This window comes from Elaeis guineensis, chromosome 3, assembly GCF_000442705.2.
Source record: "Elaeis guineensis isolate ETL-2024a chromosome 3, EG11, whole genome shotgun sequence".
Classification (NCBI taxonomy): domain Eukaryota; kingdom Viridiplantae; phylum Streptophyta; class Magnoliopsida; order Arecales; family Arecaceae; genus Elaeis; species Elaeis guineensis.
In genome coordinates this window covers 83,071,162-83,084,860 of record NC_025995.2, presented here as the reverse complement: position 1 = coordinate 83,084,860, position 13,699 = coordinate 83,071,162, and the positions used below count along the sequence as shown (strand labels likewise).

The following is a 13,699-nucleotide window of genomic DNA, read 5'->3' as shown; positions in this document are numbered from 1 at the left end:
AGACCTGTCCAAATCAAACCTCCGATCCGTGGAAAGCTTTAACGGATTGGATCGAGTCGGATAGCACCAGCCCGATCCTTATCCGGTTCATTTTAATCCTTGCGCCCCAAGCAAGATGCCAAACCCAAGCAATTCCATAATTCACAGAATACTGAAGGGCATTTTAGTCAACTAAAGAGTTTTGAAAGGACGGTACGGACCATAACGGCCTAACAGCCCATCTCCCGCTCCACCTTGGCTCCATAAATACCCCTCCCCGCTCTCGGCTCCCTCCACTGCTCTCAGTCTCCACTTCTTCTCGAAGCGTTAATGGCTTCCCCTTCTCTTCTCTCCTCCCTCCTCGCTCTCTTCTCCCTCCTCCTCCTCTCCTCCGCCGCCTTCCAGCCATCTTCCCCCTCCACCTCGCCCGCCGGATCCGGTTCTCCGCCTCCCCAAGAACCGCACCAGGCGACCCTCCTTGGCGCGATCCTTGCCAACCTCGGCTTCCAGGAGCTCGCCATGGCGGTCCCCGCCCTCATCTCCTCCGCCTCCGCCGCCGCCCCCTCCGGCCCCATCACCGTCTTCGCCCCCTCAGACGACTCCATTCGCTCCTGCGCCGCCTGCTCCCCCGCTGCCCTCCTCCGCGAGCACCTCGTCCCCGGCCTCTTCTCCAAGATCCACCTCTCCAACCTCGCCTTCGGCTCCAAACTCGAGACCGCCAGCCCCGGCCGCTGCCTCACCGTTACCTCCACAGCCTCCCGCCCAGGATCCAACTCCTCCTCCCCCATTGCCTTCAAGATCTTCGTCGACGGCGTTGAGGTCACCCGGCCAGACCTCTTCAACGACGGCCGGATCGTGATCCACGGCCTCCAGGGCTTCGTCAGCCCCCTCTCCCCGCTTTCTTGCCGCCAGGACTACATCCCCTACCCCAAGTCCTACTTTCCGCCGGAGATCGCCAGCCATCGACCCGGATCGGCGATCGTGCAGCTCATGCTGCGCGACGCCATGGTCCGCCTCCGCAGCGGGGGCTACAGCATCCTCGCCCTCGCGATGCGTATCAAGTACGCGGAGCTCGCCGGCCTCCAGAACATGACGGTCTTCGCCGTCGACGACTCCGCCATCTTCGCCGGCGGCCACGCCTATGTGACCAATGTCCGGTTCCACGTCGTCCCCAATCGCCTCCTGATGCACGCCGACCTGCTAAGGCTCCCTGCGGGAACCACCTTCCCGACTTTGGTCCACGGCCAGCACCTGGTGGTCACCCACTCCGGCTCCACCGACACCGCCGCCGTCGGTCCCTCCGGATCGGCCCTCAGAATCAACTACGTGCCGATCAAGGTCCCCGACGCGGTGTACAACTCCAAGGTCGTGGTCCACGGCATCTTCTTGCCGTTCCCGCACCTGTACCTGGCGGATCTGGCGGCGGCTACGTGGTCGGCTGCGGCGCCACCGGAGGACGGGTTCTTTGAGACGGTGGCGCCGACGAGGGCTGCCGTCGGTGGGAGGGGGGCCTGCGGCCCTTCGGGTCCCGCCGCCGGGTGCTCCGATATGGCACCCAGCGTCTCTCCAGCGATCTCAGCGTTTGTGGATCTGGAGGACGAGGGACTGTGACGGGGCGACTCGTCATCCTTTTCTTGCCGATTTCTCACTCTACGCGGTATTTTCGATCCGTTCTGACATCGAAATGTAGAATTGGATTTCCGATTCTCTGGTGCTAATTGCGGTTACAACAAAGTTCTTCATGAAAATTTTCACTTCCAGTTGTTTGTTTGATCTCGTCCGCTATTCTTTCTAAAACATGACATTCTATAGTTTGCATTTCCTAAACAAAAAAGAAGAAACCATTGGCTTCTATTTCCTAAATGAAATAAAAAGAAATCAGTGTCTTCTTTGACAGAAAGGAAATGAAGCAGCTGAGCGGATTTCACATTAAACTTTCGAGGACAGTAGTCTGATTGCCAAAAACCAATTCCGCAACATTTAAGTGCTTCCTCCGCCGCAGGCCCACTGCTTCTGGCTATGCTCTCTCGGATGCGAAATTGTTCATGACAACTACCCGTAGATAGTGTTTTTGCCTGTAGATTCTTAAACGAAATAGGTATTGCGCTAGCACTCACATTCACATAATTAGGCGTGAATCAAACGCATACAGTTATAACAAATTCAAGGGACGTATAGTATGGTTGTCCATAGGCTGTGTTGTGGGATACCGACCGACCGATCGGCTGGCCGATTGACTGACCGTCTCCGACTGACCGACCGACCGACTGACGGGCATATCGACCGATTGACGGTCGGAGCGCCCCGACTGAAAGCCGGGAGTGCCCGACTAACGGACGCTACCGACGGCTTTTCAATGGCCCATCGCCGACTGGAGGTATGTCGGGCGTATCCATCCCGACCGACCAAACCCAGAGGCCGACTCACATGAAACTCGCCGACTGACGGAGGAACCCGACGCCACTCTGCTGGCCACCGACCAAGGGTCGGCCGACTCCTCCCATCGTCGTACAGCCGCCAGACCTTGTCAGCTCTGACACGGACATGCGGCACAGTTACCCAGGGGCATTGTCCCGCCGAGAGCGAGGTCAACCCTGGTGATTAGACGGCCACACGGCGACATGACATTTTCACGGCGGCTCTGACAGTCTACAGTGAGTTGACAGTTCCTCACTTGTCTGCGCCATTAATGACGGCGCCATACCGTGCTCCACTATATATACCGGGGAAGGCAACAGTGCGAGGGATCGATCCGCTCCGTCTCTCCCAAAAACTCAGGCTTGCTCCACTCTCCCTCTCTCTCCCTCTAAGAGCTCTCTGTCTGCATTTTACTGTTGCCCAGTCACCTCTCTGACTTGACCGTCGGAGGGTCCCCGCCGGAGTCGCCTCCGGTCAGTGCGGACTTCCTTTTGCAGGTGCACGCTCCCCGGCGATCGGGCGACGAGGCGATTGGCCGCAACAGATTGGCGCGTCAGGTAGGGGACAGCATGACAAAGACAAGAGCTCAACGATCGAGGATCACCGGGTCGGCGAGGCGCTCTTCCCATCGGGAAGAGGCCTCCCCGCCACCACCAGCAGCAGAGCTTAGCTCTCCGCGCCCCGCGGTGACCACGGAGGCCCAGATCGCGGCTATCGTACGGCAAATTACCGTACTAACCGATGCAGTCAAAAGCCTCCAGCAGCAGCCGGCTGCCCGACCCATGCCTTCCAGGAGCAGCCGTCGACGACCGCGCCGATCCCTGTCTCCTCCACGTGAGCGCCCTCAACAGCGCTCCCACGGAGAGGAGGAGGGACGACCATGGCGCGACGACCGACGGTCCCGGTAGCCCTCTCCTTCCCTGCTGGAGCGAGCAAGGAAAGAGAAGCGGCCGCGTACACCGTCGGCCTCCCTCTCAGAATCCTCCGGAGACTCCACTCCTGGGGTCTCCCAGCATCGACGAGCGGACGACTACGAGCGACGGTTCAAGGAAATCGACCGCCGACTCGCCCAACTGCAGACGGACGGCCAGAAGTCTTCGAACGACATCGACTTCCAGACCGTCCAACCTCTCTCCCGACTGATCCTCGACGAGCTGATTCCCAGTCGGTTCAAAATACCGCATGTGGAGCCATATGACGGCTCCACCGACCCAGTCGACCACCTCGAGAGCTATAAAGCTCTCATGACGATTCAAGGGGCAACCGACGCTCTTTTTTGCATCGGCTTCCCCGCCACACTTCGCAAGGCTGCCAGGGCCTGGTACTCCGGTCTCCGATCCGGAAGTATCCATTCCTTCGGGCAGCTCGAGCACTCGTTCGTGGCCCACTTCAGCACCAGTCGAAAGCCGCCGCGAACGTCGGACAGCCTTTTCTCCCTCAAGCAGGGGGAAAATGAGACGCTCCGGCACTTCGTGGCGCGATTCAACGCGGCCACGCTCGAAGTCCGGGACCTCAATGAAGACATGGCTGTCTCAGCCATGAAGCGGGGCCTGAGGGCATCCCGGTTCACTTATTCTCTGGACAAGACCCTCCCCCGGACTTATGCCGAGCTACTGGAGCGCGCATACAAGTATATGCGCGCGGACGAAGGAGCGTCCGATCGACGCTTGGCCGAGCCCCGAGGCCCGAAGGAGAAGCGCAAGAAGGGTCGGGAACCTGCCGAACCCAGCAGGCCCCCGACCAATAGTCGGGTCTCGCCACCCCGACACATCCAAAAATCGCCCCGGCAACAAACTCCGAGGCCGGTGCGTCCCAGGTACGACTCATACACTCCTCTTTCAGCTCCCCGTGCGCAGATCTTGATGGAGATCGAAGGAGAAGAATACCTGCGATGGCCTCCGCCTCTGAAGGCAAAGGGCCTCGACCGTCGAAAGTACTGCCGTTTCCATCGGAGCCACGGTCACGACACTGAGCGGTGCATGCAGTTGAAGGATGAGATCGAAAATCTCATCCGTCGGGGGTACCTTGGCAAGTTCCGGAGGGGTCCGCCGACCCAACCGATTGCCGATCAGTCCCCCCAACCGACTGAAAAAGAGCCGACTAACAAGCCGACGGCAGGGGTCATCAACATGATCTCCAAGCGGTTGGGCCCGGGGACGTCTGCAGGAGGAGAGCCGACGAAAAGACCACGATCGAACGACGTAATCACCTTCGCGGAAGACGACGTTCGGGGCATCCAGACTCCCCACGACGACGCTGTTGTTGTGTCGGCGACAATAGCCAATTATGATGTAAAATGAATTTTCGTTGATAATGGAAGTTCGACAAATGTTTTGTTTTACTCGACCTTCTCCCGAATGCGACTGTCAACCGACCGACTCAAGAGGGTCTCCATGCCATTGATCGGCTTTGCCGGGGATGCCGTCACGACAGAAGGAGAAATCACTCTGCCCGTGACGGTCGGTACCGAACCACGGCAAAACACGGTCTTCCTCACTTTCGCGGTCGTCCAGGTTCCTTCGGCCTACAACGCCATACTCGGACGATCCGGATTGAACGCCCTCAAGGCGATCGTCTCGACGTACCATCTCCTTGTTCGATTTCCGACTAAAAATGGAGTCGGAGAGGTGCGTGGAGATCAACAGCTCGCTCGGCGGTGCTTCCAAATCTCCGCTCAAGGCGACGAGACGAAAGATCCTCTGACACTCGACAAGATGGACCAAAGGGAGGGGGAAGAACGGGGTTCGCCCGCCGAACAGATAGTGGCAATCCCGATTGCAGAAGATCCCGATCGGAAAGTTTGGGTCGGGTCCCAATTGCCCGACCCCGAACGACGACGACTAGCGGAGCTTCTGACGGCCAATGCCGACATATTTGCTTGGTCAGCAGCAGATATGTCGGGCATTCCTCCGAAATAATGACTCACCGACTCAACATCGACCCGACGATGAAACCGGTGAGGCAGAAGAAAAGGTCCTTCGCCCCAGAAAGGCAGAAGGCCATCGACGAAGAAGTGGACAAGCTGCTCGAAGCAGGCTTCATCCGAGAGACCACGTATCCCGATTGGCTCGCCAATGTCGTCATGATCAAAAAAGCCAACGGAAAGTGGAGGATCTGCATCGACTACACCGACCTCAACAGAGCCTGCCCAAAAGACAGCTTTTCACTTCCGAAGATTGACCAGCTGGTGGATGCGACGTCCGGATTTCGGCTGCTCAGCTTTATGGACGCCTTCGTCGGGTACAATCAGATCCGGATGGCGCCTGAAGACGAGGAGCACACCGCATTCGTAACTCCCAAGGGCCTCTACTGCTACAGGGTGATGCCCTTCAGATTGAAGAACGCCGGTGCCACCTACCAGCGACTCGTCAATAAGGTCTTCAAAGACCAAATCGGCCGCAACATGGAAGTGTATGTGGACGACATGCTGGTGAAAAGCGCGCAGATCCCTGACCATGTTCGGGATCTCGAGGAGACATTTCACACCCTTCGATGGCACCGAATGAAGCTCAACCCGACCAAATATGCCTTCGGGGTGACCTCAGGGAAGTTCCTCGGATTCCTCGTTTCTCAGAGAGGGATCGAGGCCAATCCTGAGAAAATAAAGGCCATCCTCGACATGCGCCATCCGAACACCAAGAAGGAGGTCCAACAGCTGAACGGAAGAATCGTCGCTCTTAGCCGATTCATTTCTCGGTCGGCTGAAAGGTGCCTCCCGTTCTTCAAGACTTTGCATCAAGCGAACGGTTTCTCTTGGTCGGATGAGTGCGAACGGGCCTTCGGAGACCTGAAAAGGTACTTGGCTTCCCCGCCGCTGCTCGTAAAGCCGCAGGTCGGGGAGACCTTGTATCTCTACTTGGCCACATCTTCCGAGGCGATCAGTTCGGTGCTCGTTCGGAAAAATGAGTGCCGAACTCACCAGCCCATCTACTACATCAGCAAAGTGCTCCACGGGCGGAAGCCAGATATTCAGAGACGGAGAAGATGATCTTCGCCTTGACCGTCTCCGCACAACGACTTCGACCATACTTCCAGGCCCATGCCATTGCGGTGCTCTCCAACCGGCCCCTGAGGGCAATTTTGCGCCGACCCGACACATCGGGACGACTCGCTAAGTGGGCAATGAAGCTTAGCGAGTTCGACATTCAGTACCGACCAAGGCCTGCCCTGAAAGCCCAGGTCTTGACCGACTTCATCGCCGAATGCCCGACGACCGACCAAGGGTCGGGAGTGAAGGCCCGGGACGAGATGCGGTCTCTGAGCCAGACCCGATCTCCACCTGGGTACTCCACATTGACGGAGCCTCGAACGCCCAGGGAAGCGGGGCCGGGCTCCTGCTCACGAATTCGGAGGGGGTGGTCACCGAATACGCCCTCCGGTTCGACTTCAAGGCCTCCAACAATCAAGCCGAATACGAGGCACTCCTCGCTGGCTTGAGGATGGCGAAGGAGCTGGGCATCGACAGCCTCCGGGCGTTCTCCGACTCTCAACTGATCGTGGGGCAGGTGAAGGGCGAGTTCGAGGGCGAGATCCGACTATGATCAAGTACCTTCAGAAAGTCAAGGACCTCGTGGCACGCCTCGAACATTTTGAAATCTCCCACATCCCCAGATCGGAGAACTCCCGTGCCGACGCTCTCTCCAGATTGGCAACGTCGGCCTACGACTCTTTGGGTCGGACGTTCGTCGAAAGCCTCCAGCAGCCGAGCATCGATCAGGTTGAAGAAGTACAGCAACTAACGTCCGAGCCAAGTTGGATGGACCCGATCGTCCGGTACCTAACCGATGGGATCAGCCCCGAAAATCCCGCTGAGGCCAAGCGACTCCGATGGTCGGCGTCGCAATATGTCATCATGGACGGCCGACTCTACAAAAGGTCATTTTCCCTCCCTTTACTCAGGTGCTTGGGGCCGACCGACGCCGACTATGCTCTCCGGGAGGTTCACGAAGGAATCTGCGGGAACCACTTGGGGGGCAAGTCCCTAGCCTTCAAAGTCCTGCGACAAGGCTACTACTGACCGACCATGAAGAAGGATGCGGCAGAGTTGGTCAAAGGTGCGAGCCATGCCAAAAGTATGCCAATATTCAGCACCAACCGGCCAGCCAAATCGCACCCATTGTCGCTCCGTGGCCCTTCGCCCAGTGGGGAGTCGATATACTCGGCCCATTCCCACCAGCGTCGGGCCAAAGGAAGTTCATCGTCGTCGCCATCGACTACTTCACGAAGTGGGTCGAGGCCGAGCCCTTGGCACAGATCACGAGCGGAAGATGGAGGACTTCATCCAGAAATCCATCATCTTCAGGTTCGGGTTGCCGTACACCATCGTCACCGACAATGGTCGGCAATTCGACAACAAAGACTTCAAGGACTTCTGCGCCAGATTCCACATCCGGCATCGATTGACTTCCGTCGGGCACCCACAGTCCAACGGTGAGGTTGAGGTGGCCAACCGAACCTTGCTTCACGGACTCAAGACCCGACTGAATGAAGCCAAAGGTCTCTGGGTCGACGAGCTGGGCTCCGTTCTGTGGGCTTACCGAACGACCCCCGCGTCCCGACCGGGGAGTCGCCGTTCAGCTTGGCCTACGGGACAGAAGCCATGATCCCGCTCGAAATTGGCCTACCATCCTCCAGGGTCGAGCGGTACCAAGAGCCAGACAACTCCGAGAGTCGGAGGGCCGACCTAGACCTCCTCCCCGAACTACGGGATGAGGCTCAAATCCGAATGGCTTCATATCGACAAAGGTCGCCCGGTACTACAACGCCAAGGTCAAGCCTAAGCTCTTCAGACCTGGCGACCTGGTCTTGAGGAAGGCAGAAGTGTCGAAGCCATTGGACCAAGGGAAGCTGGCACCAAACTGGGAAGGGCCTTACAAAGTCGCAGACACCTTCGGGCCAAGAGCCTATCGGCTGGAGACCCTTGAGGGGAAGCCCATTCCCCGACTTGGAACGCCGACAACTTGAAGCTGTATCACCAGTGAATTCTGTATTCAAGTTGGAATACAAGTCCAGTTTGGAATCTCGGAGTCTAACTCTTCGACTAATGACCGCTGCTCACCAAGGTCGAGCACCGACGCGGCGATGTGGACTTAGTGCATCTTTGACACCAACATCCTTATCGCCGACGTGTCGGACCCTCACAAGGACCGACTCATCTACAATGACGGGAGCAGCCTCCTTCGACGATGCGCGACCCTCGCAAGGCCGACGGCCTTATGAACGGGAGACCATACTCCCTCTACGGTCGAATTTTCGGGCAGAGCCATCGGCCGACAGACCGATCGGGCCTCGACCAAAGAAAGGCTAAAAGCCCATGCGACCATCGTCGCGACTTCCGACCAGGCTACGGCCGGTCGAGGGATATTCGGCTTACCACCGTCTATCGCACGACGCGACCTTAGTCGCGTCCACGACTTGCCGACCGATCAACGACGGCCGAACGACGTTCGGCTTACCACCGTATGACGGAAGGAACAGAACCCGACACAAGAGCATGGGGACCCGACTAACCATCGTTTCCCCGACACTCCGCCAGACGACATTGGACGAAGGCATCTATGAAAGCCCGGCTTGCCATCGGGCCACTACTTAACTGACGTGCCGACCAAGGACTTCGACTATCGGAAGCCGACTTGAAGTCGGAACGCACTCTGCTTTCGGGCTTCACAAGTTGCTGAAGTCCTACCGACTTGCGTGGGTAGTGACTTAACTAAGTTAGCGACTCGCGTTCGACATTGCAGACATGTTTGGCATTACAAACAAGGGGAGAGGGCAAAAGGAGAATTCATTCAAGACTTAAAGAAATTTTTTCCATAAACAAAGGAAAGTCTACAAGGTAAAGGCCGGAGCCCGATTACAATTCAAAGCAAAACAGAAGACAAAATAAACCGACTAATCATCGGAGTCGACGTCCTCCACTGGACGACGATGCGAGTTGGTCGGCAGATCTGCTCCGACTTCAGCCGTCGGGGCCGACTGATCTTCGGCAACCGGCTCCGCGACGTCTTCGGCTTCCGCCCTGGTGGAGAGACCATCCGACGCTGGTCCGGCCGTCTCCTCCGCAGCTGGGGCCTCCGACCCTGGCAGAACCACGTTGCTGAGATCAAGTTCGGGGTACAAGCTCCGAACGGCTTCCCGGGCATCCTCGTACCCGACTTGGTACGAGAGGTAGCCGCTCTCGAGGAGCTCTTCGCGGTACTCCTCCGAGTCCCGGAAGACCTCGACTGCCCGACCCAAAGCCTCCTTCGCCGACTCTGCTTCGGCTTTGGCAACGTCTGCGTCGGCCTGAGCGGCGGCACGGCTTTCTTCAGCCTTGGCGAGGTTCCCGAGACTTGCCCGGAGTTGCTCGCGCTCGCCCTCCAACTCTTTGCCGACACTGTCTCGCTCATGTCGGAGCCGACGGATGGTCCGGGACTTCTTGGCCGCGTCATCCTTCGCCGACTTGAGCTCCGACTCTAACGATGCCTTGGCCTCCTTGAGTCGGGAGTTCTCCTCCGAGAGTCGGGAGACCTCCCCCTCGAGTCGGTTCTCCCGCTCGACCGACTGCTGGAATTGGTCGACAAGGATGGTCTTCTCGCTTCGAGCCCCGCGACCTTATCTCTCCAGGCCGCGCGCATATCCCCGAATTTCCGATATCCGGCCTCTAGCTCGGATATGTTGAAGACCAGCTGCACAAAAAAGAGCCGACTGTTAGTAAGCCGAACTTGCGAAGCTGCAATTAAAAACAGAAGGAAGGAGAGTTTACCCGAATCAGCATCGGATAGAAGGACGACAGCATGTCGGAGACACGCTGGTTCTTCATTGCTTCGATGTCGGCGGGAAGAAGGAGTGCTTGGCACAGTCTCCTGGCCAAGTCAGGGTTGGCCAGTCCCGACGCACCCTCTGGAAGCGGGAAGTCGGCCGACCCGCCCGCCGACCGACCTTCGTCACCCGACACCATTGGGGCCTTACCTCGGCTAGCCGTCCAAGCCCTGACGTCGGAGATCGACGGCAAGCTCGACCCGACCGAGTCTCGGCCGATGGCGCGGCGGTGGCATGCGTCGGCCGCTCAGGTTCGCGGGCCTCCTCCCGAACCTCCGGAATCTGATGGGCAGTCGGCGTGCCCCTGCAGATCAGCCACCCGTCGGTCGGGCGAAGCGGTTCCCCCGACTGATGGTCCCTCCGACGGGACGTCTGCCAGCACTGTCGGCGCCGACAGTGCGATCACTGGCTCCGCCTCCGACCCTGCTGGTTCGCTCGGCGGAACAACACGGGGCCTCTTGGGAGGCTGCGACGGTCCGGCTCCTGCCGCCGGCCTCTTCCTCACGGCATGCTGACGAATGTCGGCAGCCGACAGTCGCGTCCTCGGCGGCATATCTGAAAAAATACGACGAATGGTCAGAGCAAAGGAAAAGGGCAGAAAAGAAAATAAAGATGTCGGAAAAATGCAAACCGACCTAAACGGGGGACCGGGCTAAGGCCGGCGTCATACAAGGCCTGCTCGGTGACGAGCTCGCTCTGCTTCGGCACCGAGATGTCCTTCAGCCGATGGAAGTCCTCCCGATCACCGACCTCCACCCGACTGTTCTCATTGGGATCGGTTCGGGATTCCCCCAACGGGCGGGAAACCCCCAGGGAGCAGAAGACGACGCGAAGAAGAACTGGTTCTTCCATCCGTGAATGGACGTCGGAAGACCAGTGATGAAGGAAAGCCCTTTCCGAGGGACAAAGTACCACCACCCTCGGCTTTAGGGTGGGGTCGGAGGACAAAGAAAACTCGGAAAAGAGAAATCCGAGGTTCGGTCGGCAAAAGCCGACACAGGAGGGCAAAACTGACTATTAGCCGAACTGAGTTCGGCGCAAGTTGTGCCGGGCATAGCCCGTAATAGTCCAAAACATTCCGGATGAACTCCGGAACCGGGAATCGAAGGCCGGCCCGGAGATCCTCCAGATAGAAGGCCACCTGGCCCTCGGGCGGGCTGTTAACCCGACCATCGGCGCCAGGGGCGAACAGCCGAAACAGCTCCGGGATGCGGTACTGCTCCCGGATCTGATCGACATTCGGCCCCGAAAGTGAAGATGCCTCCACCTCCGGGGACGACCGAGTGTCTTCGGTCGGTTCCCCGACCGACTACCTCCGGGGACGTCCTGCCATGAGTACAAGAAAACGGCAAGGAAGAAAGAAAGGAGGGGAAAGCTACTCTAGCCCTTGGAAGGAAAAATCGCAAGGGGGGCAGAGCGGAGAAGTACCTGAACGGAGGCTCGGCGGCAAATCTCGACTGTGAAAATAAGAAGGGTAAAAAACCATGTGGGGGTAACTTTATATATATAGTGCCCCCCAACGGTCGAGATGAAGGCACGCCCAGCGAAGACTCCCCAGATTTCGCCGCGTGGCATCATCAGGGCCGTCCGACGGTCCGACGGTTCGACGCACCCCCCTTCAGATTGCGCCACGTCGCCTCCATCCGCTCCACCGAACGCGAACCGTGCCACGCGCCACGTGTCGCGGGGGACGCGACATTTTGTCTTCCCGACGGGACGCGACGTTTGGTGTTCCCGAGGAACGGCGGGAATGATGGTTCCCTTCCCGATGGGACATGACTATCCCGATGGCTGACACCTGGTTTTATCGCTGACACCAGCGGGACATCCGACACGCGGGACGTCCGGCGCCGACCGACACCTGATGCTGATGGGACGAGACGCCTGGCGCCGACTGGACGTCGGGCGCCAGTAAGCCTCTCCACATTTATGAGGTGCCTGGCACCGTATTGACCGGCGGTACGGTCGGATCCTCGCATACGAAAATCCACTCCTAGTCGCCAGCTTACCGTCCGACTCAGGAGTGGAGGGGGGCAACTGTTGTGGGATACCGACCGACCGACCGATCGGCTGGCCGATGACTGACCGTCTCCGACTGGCCGACCGACCGACCGATTGACGGTCGGAGCGCCCCGATGAAAGCAGGAGTTCCCGACTAACGGACGCTACCGACGGCTTTTCAACGGCCCATCGCCGACTGGAGGTATGTCGGGCGTATCCATCCCGACCGACCAAACCCAGAGGCCGACCCACATGAAACTCGCCGACTGACGGAGGAACCCGACGCCACTCTGCTGGCCACCGACCAAGGGTCGGTCGCTCCTCCCATCATCGTACAGCCGCCAGACCTTGTCAGCTCTGACACGGACATGCGGCACAGTTACCCAGGGGCATTGTCCCGTCGAGAGCTAGGTCAACCCTGGTGATTAGACGGCCACACGGCGACATGACATTTTCACGGCGGCTCTGATAGTCTACAGTGAGTTGACAGTTCCTCACTTGTCTGCGCCATTAATGACGGCGCCATACCGTGCTCCACTATATATATACCGGGGAAGGCAACAGTGCGGGGATCGATCCGCTCCGTCCCTCCCAAAAACTCAGGCTTGCTCCACTCTCCCTCTCTCTCCTCACGAGCTCTTTGTCTGCATTTCTACTGTTGCCCAGTCACCTCTCTGACTTGACCGTCGGAGGGTCCCCGCCGGAGTCGCCTCCGGTCAGTGCGGACTTCCTTTTGCAGGTGCACGCTCCCGGCGATCGGGCGACGAGGCGATTGGCCGCAACAGGCTGGATGGGCCCAAACAATCTGAAATCTCGACTTAGACTTGGCAGAAAACAAGATGCAAGCCACGCTTGACGCGTCCAAAAGGCACCATCAGATGGGTCAGGGTCGTTCCTGATACCCATGGGCCTAATCCAGGCTCGAGCCAGTCCCTGGCTTAAGGCCTAACCCTGAGTATGGCACCTAGCGTTATCCAGCTATCTCGGTGTCTGTGGATCTCTAGACTTGGCAATCTCGTGTCGCCCCATTTTGCCTAGTTATCATGCACTTGGATATTTTCGATTCCATTCGATATTGGACATAGAAACGGGCTTTCCAAATGAATCTTTGATCCTCTTGTGCTAATTGTGGTTGCAAGAAGCTTCTAGCGGAGAAGCTTCTATATCAGTTTTTGTTTGATTAATTCGCTGTGTCTCATCCGATTGCAGAGATCAATACCTTCGACTTCCTAAATTTGAGAAGAAATGTAACTTTTGAGTTGCATTCTGATTCTCTGGTGTTCATTACAATTAAGAGGTCTGTGACAATTGTGAAACTTCTATATCAGCTGTTTTTTTGATTCTAGGTTGCTCCTGTTGCAGAAAACCTGCTTTCTTACAATGAAGCGCAGCCGCATGATGGCACTGATCAAAAGAAAACCAGCTTCACCACAAAAGTCCCAAGCAAAATGTTTAGTAAATAACTTAAAAAACAATTCGGAACATAACTGGGCTTAAGGAA

General features: G+C 57.9%; 1 protein-coding gene across 1 annotated transcript; it reads left to right on the top strand.

The window, feature by feature from the left end:
• The first annotated feature begins 290 nt into the window (after positions 1–290).
• Positions 291–1,819, top strand: LOC105041913 (fasciclin-like arabinogalactan protein 21). The gene has a single exon (XM_010918981.3). It carries the CDS (start codon positions 310–312, stop codon positions 1,588–1,590), a length of 1,281 nt encoding a protein of 426 aa, XP_010917283.3. The 5' UTR covers positions 291–309; the 3' UTR covers positions 1,591–1,819.
• Positions 1,820–13,699: the final 11,880 nt, after the last annotated feature.

What these genes read in the sequence shown, in the direction of transcription:
- LOC105041913 (XM_010918981.3), top strand. Translation starts at nt 310, where the DNA reads ATGGCTTCCCCTTCTCTTCTCTCCTCCCTCCTCGCTCTCTTCTCCCTC.